The 20,539-nt window shown below is 37.6% G+C and overlaps 1 protein-coding gene across 5 annotated transcripts in view; it reads right to left on the bottom strand.

Annotated features, from left to right (window-relative positions):
• The window catches only part of LOC150108349 (synaptophysin-like), a 183,402-nt gene that overhangs the window by 61,439 nt on the left and 101,424 nt on the right, over positions 1-20,539 (bottom strand). For all 5 annotated transcript variants that reach the window (XM_090390714.1, XM_090390710.1, XM_090390711.1 and 2 more), the window contains exon 2: positions 10,970-11,057. In XM_090390714.1, the coding sequence (XP_090246840.1) occupies positions 10,970-11,029 (60 nt within the window). In that variant the 5' untranslated portion in view covers positions 11,030-11,057. The remainder of the gene's footprint in view (positions 1-10,969; positions 11,058-20,539) is intronic.

The following is a 20,539-nucleotide window of genomic DNA, read 5'->3' as shown; positions in this document are numbered from 1 at the left end:
ACTGTCCCAAAGCAAATAACTGAAGATCCCAAGTCAGTCCACATGATATATTGTTTACAAACAAGTTAAACAGCAGGGGACCCAATAACAGAACTCTGGGGCATGCCACTGGTTACCCTCTTTTTTTGAGACATTGTTCCATCATACACAACCTTCTGTTATCATTCAGAGCCGATTTCTGATCCATCTAACCAATATACTATCTATTCCCATCCTCTGCAGTTTGTATACTGACTTATCATGTGGTAATCTATCAAACGCTTTTACAAAGTCTAAGAATATCACTGTATATGATTCTCCCTTATCTAACACACTTGTCACCTTATCATAAAATGCAAGTAAATCACTAAAACAGGATCTACCTTTTACAAATCCATGCTGACCATCATAAAGAATGCATGTCCATCACCCAATTCTGTATTCTATTCCTTACCAATCTCTCCAACACCCTGACCACAACTGTAGTTATACAGACTGGCCTATACTTGGTGACTTCTGTCTTAGAACCATGCTTGTGGAGTGGTACTATTTTGCCTTCTTTCCACTCCTTAGGAACCCTACCCACTGCAAGACTTTCATTAAATAACCAGGTCAGAGACATAGCCAGCTGTGGTACACATTCCTTAAGAATATGTGGTGATATGTCATCCAATCCCAGTATACCACATTGGTGGAACTGTACTCCAGGAGATTGATGAAGCCAGGGACTTGGGAGTGTTGGTGGATAGGGAGATGAAGTTTAGGGGGCACATTGCAAAAGTAGCAAAATCAGCTCATCAACTCACTTGGTTGTTGAAAAATACCTTGACGAGCAGAGACAAGCAAGTTATTGTACCTCTGTACCGAGCCTTGATAAGACCTCATCTCGACTACTGTGCCCAGATTTGGTCACCTCAGTTCCTTCTTGATGGGGAGGAGGTGGAGAGGATCCAGAGGCGAGTGACTAAGAGGATAGCAGGTCTATGGAATGAACCATATGAGAACAGGTTGAAGATTTGTGGGTTGCAGAAACTAGTTGATAGGTGGAAAAGGGGAGATATGATTGAGACATTCAAATTGCTAAAGGGATTCTATAGGATTAATTCAGAGGATATTTTTGAGATCAGGACTGGTGGTGGGAGAACTGGGGGACACCTATGGAAGCTGGACAAAAGTGTGGTTAGCAGGGGAGTTAGAGCTGGGTTCTTTACTTTTAGAGTAGTAAATGAGTGGAATAAGCTGCCAGAGTCTGTTGTGGGTGCTATGATGGTGAGTGAGTTCAAGGCAAGGTATGATAGATACTGTGAGACTGTCGTATAGTTGTGTGGACCTGATGTTTAGGGCCTCCCTCGATGAGTCTAAGGACTCCCTGGAGTTGCCCGAAATAATAATAATAATAATAATCCCACAGCCATATTCACATCTAACCCAGCCAACATCTGATACACCTCTGTTTCTTTCACTTCCAATTCTCTTAATACTTGCCTCACTTCTATATATTGCACTGGATCATTTACACCAGCATATGCTGATAAAGTGCTCATTCAATAATTCCAGTATATCCTTTGCAGCTGTTAGTCTGCTGTCATGACTATCCACCAACGTTAATCTGCCATAATTATTCTTCCTCTTTCTTGCCATGTAGCAGAAAAATTCCCTTACATTATCCTTGGCCTCATCAGCCAATCTCCTCTCATACTGCACTTTTTTCTTTCTTTACCATGCTTGTCATCTTTTTAGCATGCACTTTATACTCTTCATGGATCTGATCACCACCAACTGTCTTGTACCTCTTCCATAACATTTTCTTTTCCGGCACAGCTTGCTTGATTTCACTGTTTATCTATTTCACTCTTACTTTATTTACTCGCTTAACCTGTTGCATGCAGTCATACATTGCTCTTATCAGATTCTGCTTTGTGAGTATCCTTGTATTGTCAACATCTTTTTCATTCAGCTCATCTACCCAACATACTGATGCTAAGTGACTGCAGAGCTTCCTATAATCAACTGTTTAACACTTCCACATGCATCCATTTTTGGCAGTGACCTTTTCTTGTTTCATCACTTCCCAAACAAGTACCTAATAATTATTAATATTATTATTTAGGCCTCCAAGGAGTCAAAAGACTCATCGCAAGAGGTCCTTCCTAGGAAACACAAGTCTAGCAAGACTCATCGTGGGAGGTCCCTCCTAGGAAACACAAAGTCTATCACACCACACCTTAAACTCATTGACCATTATCGCTTTCACCACTCTATAAGGAAATGCATTCCACGGTTCAACCACCCCTCCATGCAAAGAAACCACTCCTCACCCTCTTGCTTACAGTTTCCTTTCACAACTTCCAGGGATGGCCCTTTGTCATCATTCCTTCCCGCTGTTCAACCAAGTGACTCCCCCAGTGTCAACTCTATAACCACCTATCAACAGTTTAAAAGTCTCAATCATATCACCTCGCCTTCTTCTATCCACCAAACTCTGCAGTCCACATTCCCTCATAACTAACATTATACAGTTCTGAAACTGTCTTTGTTATCCACCTCTATACCCTTTCCACAGTTAATTTATCTCCTTCAACTCCTGGGGACCAAATCTGAGAACAATAGTCCAAGTGTGGTCTGATCAGGGTCTTATACAACGGAATGATAACTGTTTTATCTCTGCAGGTCAATGTCCTTCACATTATTGCGGCAATCCTCTGTGTTACCTTCACCACCTTTGCAATATGTCCCCTAAATTTCAGGTTTCTATCAATCATCAACCCCAGATCTCTTGTCTCCCCTACTTCCTCCAGTATAACTCCTCCCATAGAGTATGCAGTGTCCGATCGATGTTTCCTAAACCTCAAGACCTTACATTTTGCTGCATTAAACTGATCCCCCCTCCCATTCATTTGCTCATCTGTCTAGCTTATTCAAATTCTCTTGCATGACTACCACATCTGCACTATTACTAATAATGCTTCCCAGCTTCACATCATCTGCAAATAACTGAATATCCCCCTGCAATTCATACTCTAATTACTCTCACCAACTGGTGGCAGATGTTAATCACAATTTGTTAATGAAGTGTGAACACTTCATTAACAACTACATCTTGTGAAGTTATCACCAAATCCAAAACATTAAAAGAGAGGGCGCTAGTGGGTCAAGCGCTACGGACGCGTTTTGAAGAGCTCCTGATTCAGATAAGTTTTACCAGGAATAATTAAGTATATATATGCGTAATTGTTTAAGTAAGAGCAGCTGTAAACGTTGTACGCTACCGATATTATTAGTGTGGGGTTTTTTTTTCTTGCTTAAACTAAATACGAAAACGTTAATATTAGACCTAGTAACCTGCAGAAAAAAAAAAAAAAATGGCGGCGGCATTGTCATTCCATGATTTTAATTTGGATTTCAGTCGGTTCGTTAAGTGTGAGGTCTGTTATATGTATTCCTTCGATTACATAAATGATTTGTGGATGTTTAGTGCGGATGGAAGAAGGGTGTGTGCGAAATGTGACCTGAACGAGGAATTGATGAATGCGAATATGAAGTTGATGACAGAAAGTGCTAGTACCGATTGTGTCGCGAGTGCACGTTTGAAAGAGGATGGTGAGAAAGACAAGCGAAAAAATGTTAAAAAATCAGGAAAAAAGAAAAAGAGGGATTTGACAACCGTAACGGATGTTAAAAGGGACGAGAGTGAGGCGGAAAGAAACGAAATTGTGAGAACGAATGAAAGTAGAAATGGCGTGATGCAGAAATCGCAAGTAAAAAAAATCGAAAGAATGAATGATAGCGAAAAAAAAATGACTGATGACGAAAGTTGGACGCATGTTGGAACGAAAGTACTGAACTAAAGAAAGATGAATGACAGTAAAAGTGAGAAGAATGATAGCGAAAGTTGGACGCATGTTAGTCTGAAAGTACGGAAACAAAGAAAGATATGTGAGAGTGAAAGTGAGAAGAATGATAGTGAAAGTTGGACGTATGTTGGACCGAAAGTATGGAAACAAAGAAGGATGAATGAGAGGGAAAGTGAGAAGAGGGGGTCGAGAGTTAGGAAGTTAGAAAGATTTAATGATAGAGTGAATGTGGCGCGAGGTTCGGAAGGTGAATTGGATTGGATGAAGCAAGAAATGAAATGGATGCGGAATGAAATTAAGAGAATTCAGGTCAAAACTATTAAAATAAATCATGATGGCATGAAAGAGTTAACAAAAGATGAGCGAGTGGCATTGTATGGCGACTCCATTATTAAAGGTGTGCTAGAGGATAAAATGCACAAGGTATGTTTTCCAGGCGGTAAAATGAGTAGAGTGATTGAGGCATTGAATATGAGGCGGGAACGAGCAAAAGAGTTAATTGCATTAATTGGTACAAATGATTTGAGAGAGAACAAAGAGCATGTCAAAATGAATGTCAGGAGACTGCTTGGAAAGATAAAGGAGAATAGTGTGAGAGGAAGGGTGGTCAGTGTGTTGCCTAGGTATGATTGTGGTGAAATGAGGCGGAGAGCAAGGATTATGAATGATATTCTGGCTGAAATGTGCGAGGAGATGGGAGTACAGTTTGTTAATGTGTGGAATGAGTTTGAGGGACGAAGTGAGCTGTATGGGAGCGATGGACTGCATTTGAGTGGTTATGGTGTGAGTCGCTTGGAGAGACTGCTGCTGGAAAGTGGAGAAGTGAGTAGAGTGAGAGAGAATGAATCAGATCGAGAGGGGAGTGATGTGGAAGAACAGGAGAGTAAGACAGGAGAGATTGGAGTGGAAATGAATGGGGAAGTGAGTGGTATGAGTATAGAAAATGAGAGAATGGGTGTACAAGAGGAGCAGGGAAACGGGGAGGCTCAGGGTGGACAGGGATACACAGCGTGAGAAAGGTGGATGCTCCAAGAGGAGGTGAGAGCATGTGTAGGCAGGAAAGTAATGGGATGATCAGGGATCAAAAGGAAACAGATGGAATTGCAAAGGGTTCTAAAATGAAGAAGCAGAAAGGGAAATGGCCCCAGTCCAGCATGGAGAGATCACATCGAGTGAGTGGTATCAGTGGAACTAGCTGTAGATCCAGAAATGAGTTGTTGCGTTTGTATACCAATGCTAGAAGTATAAGAAACAAGGCAGATGAAATGGTTGCACTAATTGCGTCTGTGCACCCAGAGATTGTCGGAATAAGTGAGACATGGTTAAATGAGGATGACATCCTGACAGGAATAGAGATGGAAAGGTATGATGTGTTTCGTGAGGATAGAAGGGGTAAAAAGGGAGGGGGAGTGCTATTGATGATAGAGAAAGAGTTATGTCCATACAAGGTAGAGATGCAAGAGGGAAATGGGGCCAGTGGTTTTGAGGCAGTATGGTGTGAGATAGAGGTGAATAGAATCAAGTACTTGGTGGGATGTTGTTATAGACCTGGTAATGTGGATGGTGGTGATAGTGAAATGTATAGTCAAATAAGCCAAGCAAATAAGAAAAGGGTGATCATTATGGGTGATTTTAATTATGGCAATATAGACTGGAATGAAGAGATAGCAACTGGAATTAAAGAAAATGAGTTTCTTGAGTTTTTGAGGGATAACTACCTCAGACAGTATGTAACAGAGAGCACAAGAGGATTAAGGGTCATGGATTTGGTCATATCATCGGAGGATGTAATTATCAATGAGGTATCAAATCATCCACCAATTGGTGAAAGTGACCATGAGGTGATTACTTGGGTGGTTGCCAGCAGTGCAAGGACCCCTGTGAAAAAGGGGTATATGTGGAACTACAAGGGGGGTGATTATGAAGAGCTCAGGAGACAGCTTGCAGGTGTAGCATGGAATGAGGAATTAGCTGGAAAAGAGATCAATGCAGCTTGGGGGATTTTCAAAAAATATTTAGTGGATGCAATGTCTAAATGTATACCACGGGTGAGAAGGTTAAATAAAGTAGGTGTGAGATGGATGAATAATGAGATTATGCATGCAATACAGAGAAAAAGGGCATTGTGGAAGCAGCATAAGAGAAGTGGAAATAACCAATTTCATGAGGTCTACAAAGACCAGGCAAGGAGGGTGACTTGGTTGGTGAGAGTAGCTAAATAGAGGTATGAACAGCAGTTAGCTAATGAAGCTAAAAAGAATCCTAGGGAGTTCTTTCGATATGTAGCCAGCAAAAGAAAGAATGATTATGGAAGGATGACATTGATTGGAGAAAATGGTATAAAGACAGCTGTTGCAGAATGTGTGGTGGAGATACTTAATGAGCAGTTCATAAAGATCTTTCAATCTTGTGAATGTGACTTCATGGAGAGATTAAGAGCAGTTGATGATGGGGAGGAGAGACTGACTGTAAGTGAGCAAGAGGTGTTTGGGGAGTTGAGTAAACTAGATGTAAATAAGGCTGTGGGACTTGATAATATATCACCGCGTATTCTGAAGGGATGTGCCAGAGAGTTGACACCTACCTTGACATATTTTTTTAATACGAGTCTTGCACTTGGTCAAGTCCCTAAAGAGTGGAAGGAGGGCAAGATTGTGCCACTTCATAAAGGAGGTGATCGAACTCAAGCATCAAACTATAGGCCTATCTGTGTGTCAGGTGTTGTGGTTAAGTTGTTGGAGAAGCTTGTGAGAACTAGGATCCAGAGTTGGGTTGACAACAATGGTATAATCTTTGATGGACAGCATGGATTTGCTAAAGGGAGGACGTGTTTTAGTAATCTACTTACTTATTACAATAAAGTGACTACTTCCTTGGACAGAGGAGAAGGATACACAGTAATATACTTGGATTTCGCAAAAGCTTTTGATAGAGTACCTCATGATAAGTTGACAGTCAAACTAGAGCAGATGGGGTTGGATATTAGATTAGTGCATTGGATTGGAGACTGGCTATCTGATAGGTATCAACAAGTTGTGTATGGGGGTGCAATATCCAGGAAAAGGAAAGTCACTAGTGGAGTGCCTCAGGGATCTGTTTTAGGGCCATTACTATTTAACTTGTATATTAATGATATTGGCGAAGATTTGGATGGAGATATTCAGTTGTTTGCAGATGATGCGAAGTTGGGACGAACCATAAAGAGTGGTTAAGATGTTGTGGCCTTGCAGGGGGACTTGAATAAATTGAGTGATTGGGCAAGCAAATGGGGATGTGAGTTCAATGTTGCAAAATGTAAGGTTTTAAAATTTGGAAAACAAAGATGGGATGCAGAATTTATGCTTGGTGAGAATATATTGTTGGAAGTAGAGGAAATAAGAGATCTGGGAGTGATAGTGGATAAGGATCTAAAATTTAGGGGACACATCGCCAAAATTGTGAAGACAACACAAAGACTTCTGGGAATGATGAGGAGGACACTGACGTGTAGAAGTAGGGAGATTCTTGTTCCATTGTATAAGGCTTTGATTAGGCCACACATGGACTATTGTGCCCAGATTTGGTCACCTGGTTTTCAGAAGGATGAAGAGATGTTGGAAAGGGTCCAAAGGCGACTGACTAAGGTAGTTTCTGACCTCTGGAATGTCGAGTATGAGGAAAGATTGAAAAGATGTAATTTGCAGAGTCTAGTGGAGAGAAGGAAGAGGGGAGATATGATAGAGACCTACAAGTTGGTAAGGGGTTGTTATAGGATCAATGGTGGAGAAGTTCTACAGAGAATAGTGGGAGATCAGGGGAGAACCAGAGGTCATCCCTGGAAACTGTATAAAGAGGGTGTGAGTAGGGGAGTGAGAGGCAGGTTTTTTTCGTGCAGAGTTGTGAATGATTGGAATGCCTTGCCTGAGAGTGTGGTGTCTGCAGGGAGTTTGAATGTGTTTAAGACCCGGTATGATGAGATGTGTGTGAGATAAAAGGACCTCCTAGATGAGTCTTTGACTCCATGAGGTCTTGTTTAATAATAATAATAAAAGTTGCTTCAGTCACATGCTACTTAGGATACTTATCTCTCAGAAATTCAACAAACTCGCTCTCCTTGTTCCCACACACACTCTCCTCCTTCAGGTATATATTCCTGTAATTAAAGTCTTCCATCAGGACCACCTTCTTCTTACATGCCCAACTAATTTGGCTAAACATTTCACAATCAGTATTCTCTGTATTCCCTGGTCTATAACAGCATCCTATCAGATATACTAACCTGTTTATTTCAACTTCGCACCACACAGATTCAAAATCTGTGCATGCATGCACTACAAACTTCCACACTTTGCAGACACTATTTATCTGCAATCATTAACAGCCCTCCCCCCATTTCTCTTTTCACATTTCTATCCTTCTAGAAAATTATATATCCTTCTAATTCTATTCCCGACATCACATCCTCCTCAGACAATCAAGTTTCACTTATTCCAATTATTTTTGGGCATACCATCTCAATCAATGCAACAAACTCAGCTCTCTTGTTTCGAATACTCCTTACATTTATTATTAACATAACAATCGCTGTGTGTTTGAGGCTATTCTACCAGCACCAACATTCTCTATTATAGCTGCTATACTACACCTCTTTCTTCGGTCTGACCACTCCCATTTTCCTGTTCCTGACTGTGATTTCCATTCCTACCTGCCTCATCTTCACCTTTATGCATTCTATCATCTTGTGCTGCTGCAACCACATCTTCAACCTCATATAATCTTAACTTTTAAACAAGTTGATGAACTTCAGATTTCCTTCAAGATGTTATTTATTGACTTTTAGAATCTTTGATGTAAATACTATTCTCCACCATACTTCCAAAACTTTATATTTATGTCACTAATCCAGTTGATTTTCAATTTTACTGTTTCTTTTAGTTCTTCCAATCTAACTGGGTCATACCATGAATTCTTATAATATTCTATCCATTATTTCTCTTGTACTGTACTGATTTATGCTGTATCTCTTTCTACATCATTTAATTTCCTTAATATTTTATAGGATATTTCTTGTTTTCTATGTATTTATTCTTCTATTTTATTGATAAATTTATTCCAAAATCTCAATCTATCCCAGTGATCTGCATGCTAATTATTTTTCTTTTATCACATTTTCTGTATGTTTGTTCCAACTTCTTTAAGTTTTTCTTTTTAATATTTTATTTTTCTTTCCATGAACTTCAGAGGCTGTCTTATGATTTTTTTCTTAAGAGATTTATTTAAAAGACAATACTTACAAAAACAGCTTTTACTATACTGAAAAACTGAAGCAAGAAATTTCTGCAATAGTGATCAGCACAATATTCAAAATCACCTTCATTGTCCCAATTCAATGAAATAATGCACACAAACACAATTATGTGTATGTGTGTGTCATGTATTCTCGTAAGTAAATGATTTTAGGCAGCAGATGAATTTCATTAATCAGTGTGAGACCACCACCTTGCTTATTAGAGGCCTGAAGGGCTTGAAAAAGTTCTATGTTTGGTCTCTAAAACAGAGTTTCTGGATACTCTACAAATACAATATATATATATAATTAATAAAAATAGAAAAAATCCTTAGGCCACCAATGATATGAATGTATTAAAGGTTTGCAAATATACATATTAATTTCCCATGGAATGCAATAGCTGGTTAAAAGATTAGAACATAACATTATATTCCATAACATAACATTTATTTAAAAGACAATACTTACAAAAACAGCTTTTACTATACTGAAAAACTGAAGCAAGAAATTTCTGCAATAGTGATCAGCACAATATTCAAAATCACCTTCATTGTCCCAATTCAATGAAATAATGCACACAAACACAATTATGTGTATGTGTGTGTCATGTATTCTCGTAAGTAAATGATTTTAGGCAGCAGATGAATTTCATTAATCAGTGTGAGACCACCACCTTGCTTATTAGAGGCCTGAAGGGCTTGAAAAAGTTCTATGTTTGGTCTCTAAAACAGAGTTTCTGGATACTCTACAAATACAATATATATATATAATTAATAAAAATAGAAAAAATCCTTAGGCCACCAATGATATGAATGTATTAAAGGTTTGCAAATATACATATTAATTTCCCATGGAATGCAATAGCTGGTTCAAAGATTAGAACATAACATTATATTCCAGAAATAATTAAATCTCATAAACCGTTAATTTATGAGACTCCTAGGAAACACAAAGTCTATCATACCACTCCTTAAACTCATTGACCGTTATCGCTCTCACCACTCTATCAGGCAATGCATTCCACGGTTCAACCATCCTCCATGCAAAAAAAAACACTCCTTACCCTCCTGCTTACAGTTTCCTTTTGTAACTTCCAGGGATGTCCCCTTGTCATCACTCCTTCCCGCTGTTCAACCAAGCGAAAGAACTCTCCAGTGTCAACCCAGTGTAACCACCACTGTTGAGTGGTGGTTACAGGGTTGACACTGGAGAGATTGGTTCTAAACCTTGGTTCTTCAAGGCCTATGTATCCTTGTGGAAATGATATTTGCATTCATAGTGCTAGGCCTTCCAAAGAAAGATGCAATTTGGCAATTAGGATCAATATGATCCTAATTGCCAAATATAGGAACTTTTTCTAACTCTTTCTTTGATTGGTTCCCATGTCAGTCAATCTCTGCCATGGGGAAAGAGGTTTTTTGTCCCATAAACTCAACAAAACTGACAGTAAAAACTGCACTATTTCAGACAATAATATACTGTGTTAGAGTTAGGTGCCGAGGGGTAGCAGCAGTTGTTTGCTATACTCTCTCACTAGATACATTTAAAAAATTGGGGATAGCCTATCTTGGGCCAGGTACCTCTGATTGGCTAATTGCCTCTCAGTCTCCATAAGCTAGATAGGGCTAAAGTGACCTCACCAACTCCCTATGGGAAATAAAAAACAGGAGCAGATTTATTTATTTTTGGTAGCTTTATAAAAATGTTAACAGAACAAAAGAATAAATGATATTCTTTAATTCTATATATATATATATATATATATATATATATATATAAAATACAATACACATGCAATGTTTAAAATTTCTTCATAATTTGGTATAAATAAAACCAACTAAAACGACAGAAAGAACAATGAACTTACCAGCTGAATTACACGGATGAACCCTCGAGGTTCTATTAGAACACGAAAATTCGCATCCATTTTTTTCTGTTATCAAATTTCCTTTTATCTTAAAAAAAGAATAAATATGATTTATTTTAGATTAAAAACATTCTATTTAAAAAATTAAGTTAATTTCTATATCATAAATTTTAATCCCTGTGTAGCTCAGTGGATGTGGCGTTTGCACACCACGGCGCTTGACCGCACGAAGAAAGACTTTTTGGTTTCAAATCTAGTCGGTGACTAGAAGAAATTTTTCTAAGCCTTTTCAACCTGTTCCCGAGTTAGTCGATCTCTGGCACGGGCAAGCGGTTTTTTCTCCCAGAAACTCTGGTTTTTCGTCCCGTAAACTCAAGAAAATCGACAGTAGAACCCACATTGTTTCAGACATTAAATATGAGTGTTAGGGACCACGAGATGGCGTCACTTGCTGAGCCATCTCTCTTCACTGCGTGCCACTTAATTAGTGATAGCTTTGGGCCAGCTATCTCTGATTGGATACCAGTGGAGATTGAACTGCCCACTCAGTCTCCAAAAGTTAGATATGGCTAAAAACGGCCTCTCTTACTCCCTGTATACGGGAATAAAAAGGCATTAGCTGATTTTTTTTTTAATTTTAATCTTACATGTCCATGAGCAGTTTGTTCATGGACATAAATAGTTAGTAGTAGGTTTTATTCTACCTGTTTGAATTAAAAAGAATATTATTGTACATGAAGAAAAAGCTCCAAATACTAAAATCAAAAACTTAGCAATTTCTTCTAATGCACAATACACAATAACAAATTATATTTGCTTAGTATGCAATTTTTTTTTTCCAAATTGTAATCCACAGTGATCCCAGAGGATAGGGAATACATGAGCTGTTTCCAAAATTTCATCTAAATAAAAAAGTTCATTAACAAAATAACTTTCAATAAATTAATTATTGTCATCTGGGGATGGATAATGGAGTCCTATGACTACAAAAAATTCCATCCTAACCATTATTATTTAGCCATATCTGGCATTTGCCACTCCCTAAGCCAGTGGTTTCCAAATTTTTTAAAGATACACTCTCCCCTTTTTTTTTGTAAAAAAAAAAAAAAATCTTGCATCTCTCCCTACACTTTTATAAAACAACATTTACCTACAGTTTTCTTAGCCTGCATTATATTCTAGTAAAACTAAGATATTCTTAGTTTTTTGATAGTACACAATTATACTTCAAGGCCAAATTAAATGTAAAGCAGTACAGAGATTTTAAAAATAAGACTTAAAATTTCTAAATTTGTATTAATGACAAGTGTTAGCTATATGAAATAAGTTGGTGGAATAGTGAGTACAGGTAGAGTTTTGATTGAAAACACATAATATTGACCCTTGCTTTACCATCCCCCTTCGCAAAAAAGGCCAATATTCCCTGTAGTTTGAAAGCCACTGTCCTAAACAAATAATAATAAAAAAACAAACTCCCACTCAGTTTTCAGAGAGGGCCTACTATTTTCTCTCCTCTCCTCCAACATTATAAAAATATGTTTTCTATATCTATTCTATAAAATTCCCCTATCACATCCTCTCCTTTCCAGATCTATTATGAGTTTGCTCACTTGTCTCAGAATCCTCCTCCCCATTTCCTCGTCTCCCATAAAACCCATGCAACCAAATCTGAGCACAGCAGTCTGGATGTGGCTGTATCAAGGTTTTATAAAATTAAACAAAGGATCATGTGGATGTTTAAAAACCAATGACAAGTAAGAATAAAAACGTTATTATTACTTGTCAGTGGTTTTTCAACATCCATGTAGTCCTTCATGCTCTTTTACACATTTTAGCAATGTCCCCTGAATTTCAGTTCTCAATCCAATCACTCCCATATCCCACTTGATCAGTTTCTTGTGGTGCAACAGCAATGTAATACACAGTTTACAATAAAATGAAGATAATTTTTAAAACTATATAGTAAATACACAATACTGAAATAAATAACAGCATTAGTATCCTAATATAGATATAAAAAAAAAAGTTTATTATTCAGGGACCTCCATGGAGTGACAAGACTCATTGTGAAAAGTCCATCTTAGACAACACAAAATATCATACTGCTCCTTAAACTCATTCACTGTCTGCCCTCTCACCACCTTCTCAAACAATGCATTCCATAGTCTAATCCTTTCCATACAAAAGCTATTACTCACCCTCTTATGTGCTTTCATAACTTCCAGTGACATCCTCTTGTCCTATCTGATGAAAAATTGCCCCAGTGCCAATCCAGTAAATAACTCTTGACAGCATGAAATATTTTAAACTATATCCCTTTCATGATATATCCACCCAACTCTGAAGTTTACATGTCCTCAGCATTTCCCATAATTAATATTCCACAGTGCTGTGATCAATTTTCTAACCCACCTGTGTACCTTCTCCAAGGTTACTCCATCCCTTTCAAATCCAGTGACTAGATCTGAGCAGTGGTCTGATTAGGACTTTATACAATGGAACTGCCATCCTCTTATTGCTGCTGGTCAGTCTCCTCAGTATTGCATCAATCAATACTGAGGAGACTGACTTCAGTCTCCTCAGTTTTGCTTTCACTAACTTTACAATATATCCACTGGACTTAAAAAATTTTCTATTACTCATCACTCTAAGATCTCTTGCCTCCTCCTCCACTTCCTCCTGCATACTTCCACCTTAGATCTCTTCCTCACCAACAACTCTTCCAAATACACAGTGAATGTAGCGAGCTCCTAGGTAATTCTGACCACAATTTAGTTCTCATCCCCCATGCAACAACGCTTACACAGCCACTCCCATACAGTAGTGTAGCAATATAACAGTGCAAAGCCTCTGTGACTTCTATGCCTCATTCTGATGGTTGAACTAGTATTTCTGGCCTTCAACCCAAAAATATCACCAAAGTAATCCTCATTGGCATGGAAACATGCATTCCCCACACTACTCTGAACTGCCATCCCCCTAACTAAACCCTGGTTCTCCAAAAGATGTGTCAAGGCTGTATAAGTGAAAAATCAAACATACCATAACTGGATCACATCAAGAATTCCATCCTCCTTTAGTGCTTATATTCAAGCCAGAAATAAATGCAAGAAAACTATCAATGCTTCCAAAACAGAGTTTGAAAGAGCAAAAAGAAGGAAACTTGCAGCCTGTACAAATGGCAGCCAAACTTTTTGGTCTCTCTTTATGACCAATCGCAAAGCAATTGGTCATAACTTTTGCCCAACACTATTCCCACCCTTATCATACCGAGATGGCTCTATTGCATCATCACTCACAGAAAAAGCCAATCTCCTGGCTTCAAATGCACGCATAACTGACAATGGCAAATGCCCTCCAACCATCCAGATGGCCAACACCATTGTCCCCTATATATACTTTTGCCAGAAAGGTCAGAAAAATATTGTCCAAATTAGACACAAAAAAGTCTCCTAGTGCTGATGGCATTCCTCCAATTGTCCTGAAGATTTGTGCACCAGAACTGACTCCTATCCTATGTCATATGTATATATGCTCTTTCTCCACTGGTATCCCACAGCCTGGAAATTGGCCTATATTCAATCCATTCCAAAGAAGGGCAACAAATCATTGCCATCTAACTATCACCCTATCTCACTCACCTCAGTCCTCAACCACAAGTGGTTGATGTTCGTAAGAAGGCTTAAGTGCTAGGAGAACATCATGTTGGAGGTTTAATGGAGTATTCAAAGCACTAGGAAAGGATTAAAAACTAATTTTTAATGCTTTTAATATTTCATCTAAGTCACTGAGATATCTTCAGGAAGTACAAATAACACAAGTGTTATTAGGCTGGGTCTAGCACAAAGGCATATTAGGCAAACTTCCATCATTTATATGGTCTATCTCAAGACTTCTGCAGTTGGATTGCCAGCTCAGGGAGTACAAATAACACAAGTGTTATTTGTACTCCCAGAGTACAATTAAAAGTCCCTTATACATTAAAATTATAAGTCCCTTATACATTAAAATTAGTTTTTAATCCTTTCCTAGTACTGTCAATATGCCATTAAACTTCCGACATAACATCAACCAGCACTGCCCTCAATTCTGATCTCTCCAAGCCATCCTCCAATGGGGTTCAGATAACCTTGTCAATTTCAATGCTAGTAAAACCCAGTTCTGTCTTATTTCTTACAAAAAAGAACCATTTTCTCTCAGTATTATTTTTGACAACAACCAAATTTCCAGACAAGATGAGATTTCTCTTCTTGGAATTACCTTGACATCAAGCCTCTCCTGGCATAAACACATCACAACCATCACATCCTCAGCTTCTAAAAAAAATTAGAATTTCTCTTTCACTCAAGATGTTACTTCACCTATGAACTAGAATTTCTCTTTCATTCAAGATGTTTCTTCACCTGTTAACCTTATACAAATCACAAATCCACCCAGTTATTAAATACTGCTCTCACATTTGGAGTGCCCCCCCCCCCTTAAGGGCTCACTCAAAAACTTGACTCAATACAGAGGAGAACAATTATATTGATTAATGACCCATCTGTTACCAATTCATTCCTCCCACTTTCACACAGACATTTGGTTTCTGATATGTGTATTCTATAAATATTTCCATGGCAAATGTTCATCTGAAATAGCATCAATAATTCTCCCACTTAGTACAAAGCCCATTGGAACAAATGCAGCTGCTGCTCAACATCCTTTCCTAATCCACTACCCATATATAGTACTAATGTAAATACTATACATCAACCATACACTATATCTCATGTATGGTTGATATTGATCAACCATACACTTAGAGGTTGGTTGATCAACCAACTTCTTGTGAATGGGCTCAACATAAAAAAACAATATGCAGCCTCCCATCTAGGGATTGTAATTTTCAAGATTTTTCATTTAATTGCAATAAACAAACATCCTCATTCAACTGAGAGTTGAATGAGGATGTTTGTTTTACTAATAACCACTATTAAACAAATTAGCAAACAAATTAGGTTAAAAACCATCTCCATTGTCACACCATCTACAAACAATTGAAAAGAAATTTTTTTTGTGTTTTTTTTCTTCTAATGTAAACTAAACAAACTCAAAAATAGGCTTGGGTTTGTATGGGATTTTAACTGAACACCAGGTATCAGTATTACTAGAGATCTTTGGATTGTTAAAGTTTGAAATATTCTAGATTAAAAAAAAATTACTTTAATTTCATAAGAAATTAAACAACTTTTCTGTAAGATCTAGCTCATCAGCTTTTATTGCAGCTACTCAGTACACTTCTCAATAAATAATCTTACAAATAATGTAAACGGTGGGGGTATTTATTATTTATAAAATCTTACCTTGCTATATTTATCCTTTTTTATATTTGTAGGCCCTCTTCTTTATATCTCTTAAAGCTATACTGCCTTCTGCACTTGCCTTCTTATTCTTTGAACACCAGAAAATTTATTTGAAAAGTTGTGCCACTGATGTCCATTTTCTAGTAACAAGAAGTGTTAAGTGCTTCCAGTAGTTTTCCCATTACATTCAAATTATCCCTGATTAATTAATATCTGCAGTCGTGGTTTACTATCTTCCTTCTATCCCCTTTCCTAGGTTCACACTAATAGGCTCTAATATTTTTTTTCAGAACAGTGCATCAAAAATTTAAGTATCAGGAGACACTCTGTTAACATTTAAACAACACATTTATTTTGCATAAAACAATTTACACTATTATTGCAATAAAGAAAAATTTGCTTAGTTCAGATCTACATAAAATAATTAGCTTAAAATGCCCGTTCAATCGAAGAAAATTATGTCACATAACCACTCTAAATAAATAAATAACCACTCTCTTCCAAATACAAGTTACTACCCTAAGCAATGGTACCTATTAATAAACTGTTATGCACATAAAAAAAATATCATTACACACAAAAGTCTTTCCTTCCGATACTAAGATAATTCTATAGGCAAAATGCACCATTGACAAACAGTTACTCTCTCTGACTGTTACACATAAATTTCTATTAATTATTAAACATCTAATTTTCAACCATTAATTCTGCTCAATTTCATCAGCCTCAACTTAACAGTCCACTAATAAAGTTCTCCTATAATTCAAGAAAATTGAACAAACGGATCAACTCACTTTATGGCTGCTACCCACTGTGTACATGGCTTCGAACTGGAGTCCTGATCCTTTTCTCCCCCTGCTCATGCTGGCGTTAGACTTGTTGACAACTTTCTGAGATGGTGTCCTCATGGTGCACGGGCAAAGATTCTCGGCTTGAGGAGTATTTGCATGCGCGTTGAACGTAACAGAGCAATTCTTTCCCACTCGAAAATTCCTTCTCCTTGGACAATAGCTCCCGGGGAAGAGTTGTCATGAGGTCTATACATTGCCTGGAAGAGCGGCGCCTATCATCTTTTCTTTCAGGCCTTTGGCATGATTTCTGCTGAAGTTGCGTCCTTGATGGATTACATCTGACAGACAACCACTGGCAACTTCTTGATAACGACATCTGGACAACTGATGAGGAACTCCTGGAACCGATACTAGGTCTTCCAGCCAACACCTTTTATTCACCTTCTTTCGTATCCCTGCACGAAGATATGAGACCCCAAACATTTCGGTGCAGTCCCTTGTTCTTTCACTGATGCTGACCCTTTTTTTGTTCTTCTCATGTACTCCTTTAATCCTATTTGTTTCGGGCAACAGGCATTCATCTGAAATTTGTCAGTCCGTTTAACACTGACCTTGAGTATTTACAGGAGGACTTCACAAACGAATTTTATGTCCTTATAAGGAGCTAACATATACGGTTTTCTGGTGGCAAGGTATTGCCTTAGTTCAATACATTCTAGAGTTTTTCCTTTTTTGGACAATGAGCATAGACAATTCCCATAGGGATTATTTACATCAACAAACTGTTTTAACTGTACATAGACATACAGGTTATTTTTATAACATCCTTACAGGGATTGATTTCCGTAAAAATTGATGTGAGGTTTTCTGGCATTATTAAGCTACATCAAAATTTTACAATAATACATCAAATGTTGTTTTACAGAATAATGCTTAAAAAGGAAATCGGTTTGTGTCAAATATAAATGCTACTGCACTTCCAAGAAATTGAATTATACAGTAGCTTATTTCTTATTCATTATGTTGAGATCTGGTATTCAGGAATCTTATTAAAAGCCATTAAGCCATTTCAATTTTGATTAAAAGTGGGCACCTTTTAGTGTCTAAATTATGGAAAATGCTAAGAAATTGTACAAAATTATCTTTTTATATATGCACCACTCCCATGCATGAAAAAGCTACATAGCCTATAGCAAATAAATCCTTTGTGTGAACAGAGGTCAAGAACAAAGCAATATGCTGATATTCCTCTTAAAGAACAGAGGTAGATGGAATGAAAGATGAATCGAAGCAGCCAGTTACGCAAGAGTCAGAAGTTTGACTGTAAAAGAATGCTGGACAGCTGTTGTTTGTGCTGTAGGATTAGCAGAAATGGGGTATAATGGATGCTAGTTCTGCTGAACAATTCCCACAAATATCTGTAGAAGAAAGTGCAAAAACCACCCATTTGTGAGACTGACTGAAGAAAGTGTGAAAGAGGAATCAATCAAGGAAACTGCTCTCTTCTTAATACAACCAAGAATTTTTGGTGAGGTTTTAGGTGCACCACCTCAAATGTGAGATCAGTATTCCACAGTTGGACAGATTTGGTTTTTATAAGATTACGTAACTGAACAGACTTGAAAATGGGAGAAAAAGATATCCTTGAAGTATGAAGTAATTACTTCGAAAAATTGCTAAATGAAACAAGCAGTAATAGCATAGTGGTAAAAAACACTCAACAGGCCTACAGTCAGGAATACATATCCATACTTGACGTAGAAAAAGCCACCAAAAGCCTGAAATGTGGAAAGGCAGCAGGAGTAGATAATATTCGGCCAGAAATGCTGAAGTATGGTGGTATAAAAGTCTTACAGTGGCTACACTGCATAGTTCAGAAGGCCTGGACAGAGGGATGAATTCCTGATGATTGGAGTAGAGTTCTAATAGTACCCATATATAAAAAGGGGAATAAAACTGAATGTGAGAATTACAGAGGCATTTCATTACTGAGTGTTCCTGGTAAGATATATGCAAGTATACTTGAGAAACGGTTGAGAAGAATTGTGGAAGAAAAGCTTGGTGAAGAACAAGCTGGATTCAGGCCAAACAGAGGCTGTCAGGATCAGATCTTCACTTTATGACAAATAGTTGAGAAAGCATGGGAATATAACAAAGATCTCTACTTAAGTTTTGTCGATCTGGAAAAGGCATATGACAAGGTGCCAAGAGAGAAACTATTCAATACGCTACAGTTATATGGTGTCAATGGGGCATCATATCAAGCAATACTTAGTCTTTATTTGAGTTGTAAGTCAGCAGTTAGAATTGAAGGAAGTACAGGAAGATGGTTTAATGTTAAATCTGGTGTGAGACGAGGATGTGCATTATCTCCTCTGTTATTCATTATCTATATGGATTACATTATGAAGGAAAGTGGTATTAAACATGATATCAAAATTGAAGATGTTAATGTCAGCTCTTTGCTTTATGCAGATGATGTTTTACTTCTAAATAAATCAGCTACAAGTCTGCAAGATTCCCTGACTAAATTAAATAACTGTTGTCAGTAATGAAAAGACAAAAACAATGAAAATAGGCAGAATCATTGAAAATGTCAACTGCGTTTTGAACGGAGAACCTGTGGAACAAGTAAAACATTTCAGCTACTTAGGCACGATTTTTAGTGAAGATTGTAAATTAAATATGGAAATAGACAACAGAATCAACAAAGCTGGTATGGTAGGAAGTCATTTGAATAAATTCATATGGAATAAAAGAGAAATTAGTCGGAACGCTAAATTAGCAAACCGGTTTTAACTTATGGATCTGAGAACTGGGTCAGAAGTAAAACGCTTGACCAAAGACTAGAGATCGCAGATATGAGAGTCCTGAGAAAGATTAGAGACATGAACAGATGGCATCAATGGCAATATCATATTAAAAATGAGGATATTAGGAAAGAACTTGACACTGTCAGCATCCAGGAATGCATTAGCAGAGCTAATCTCAGGTGGTATGGTCACTTAAATAGAATGGGCAAGGATAGATTAGCAAAACAAGTTTTCTCTGCAAGGATGGCAGGAAAACGACCCAGAAAAGACCAAGATATAGGTGGATTGATACTGTACAAAGTGCCTAAGGAAATAGAAATATAAGATCTGATATTTTTGGAGTCTTGGCAAATAACAGACTGATTTGGAGGAAAATTGTAGATAGGAAGTTAGTAATGATGTAAAGTTTTCATGTAGTAGTATCATATCCTTGTACACCCCTTGAGGATACATGGCAGGAATTTGATGATGATGAATGTAACTGAACAGATGAAAGTATGCCAGAATTAAGAATTAGTCTGAAAAGAGAGGGAGAGATTTAATCTTGACTATTAAGTTGAGCACTATAAAAAAGTAAGGTAAGAAGAATTAAGGGGAAGGGGTTACAAGAAAACGACAAAA

This window comes from Typopeltis vanoorti, chromosome 3 (assembly GCF_054136105.1).
Source record: "Typopeltis vanoorti isolate ZY-2024b chromosome 3, IOZ_Tvanoo_1.0, whole genome shotgun sequence".
NCBI lineage: Eukaryota > Metazoa > Arthropoda > Arachnida > Uropygi > Thelyphonidae > Typopeltis > Typopeltis vanoorti.
The sequence above is the reverse complement of the archived record's forward strand: the minus strand, read 5'-3'. Positions and strand labels throughout refer to the sequence as shown.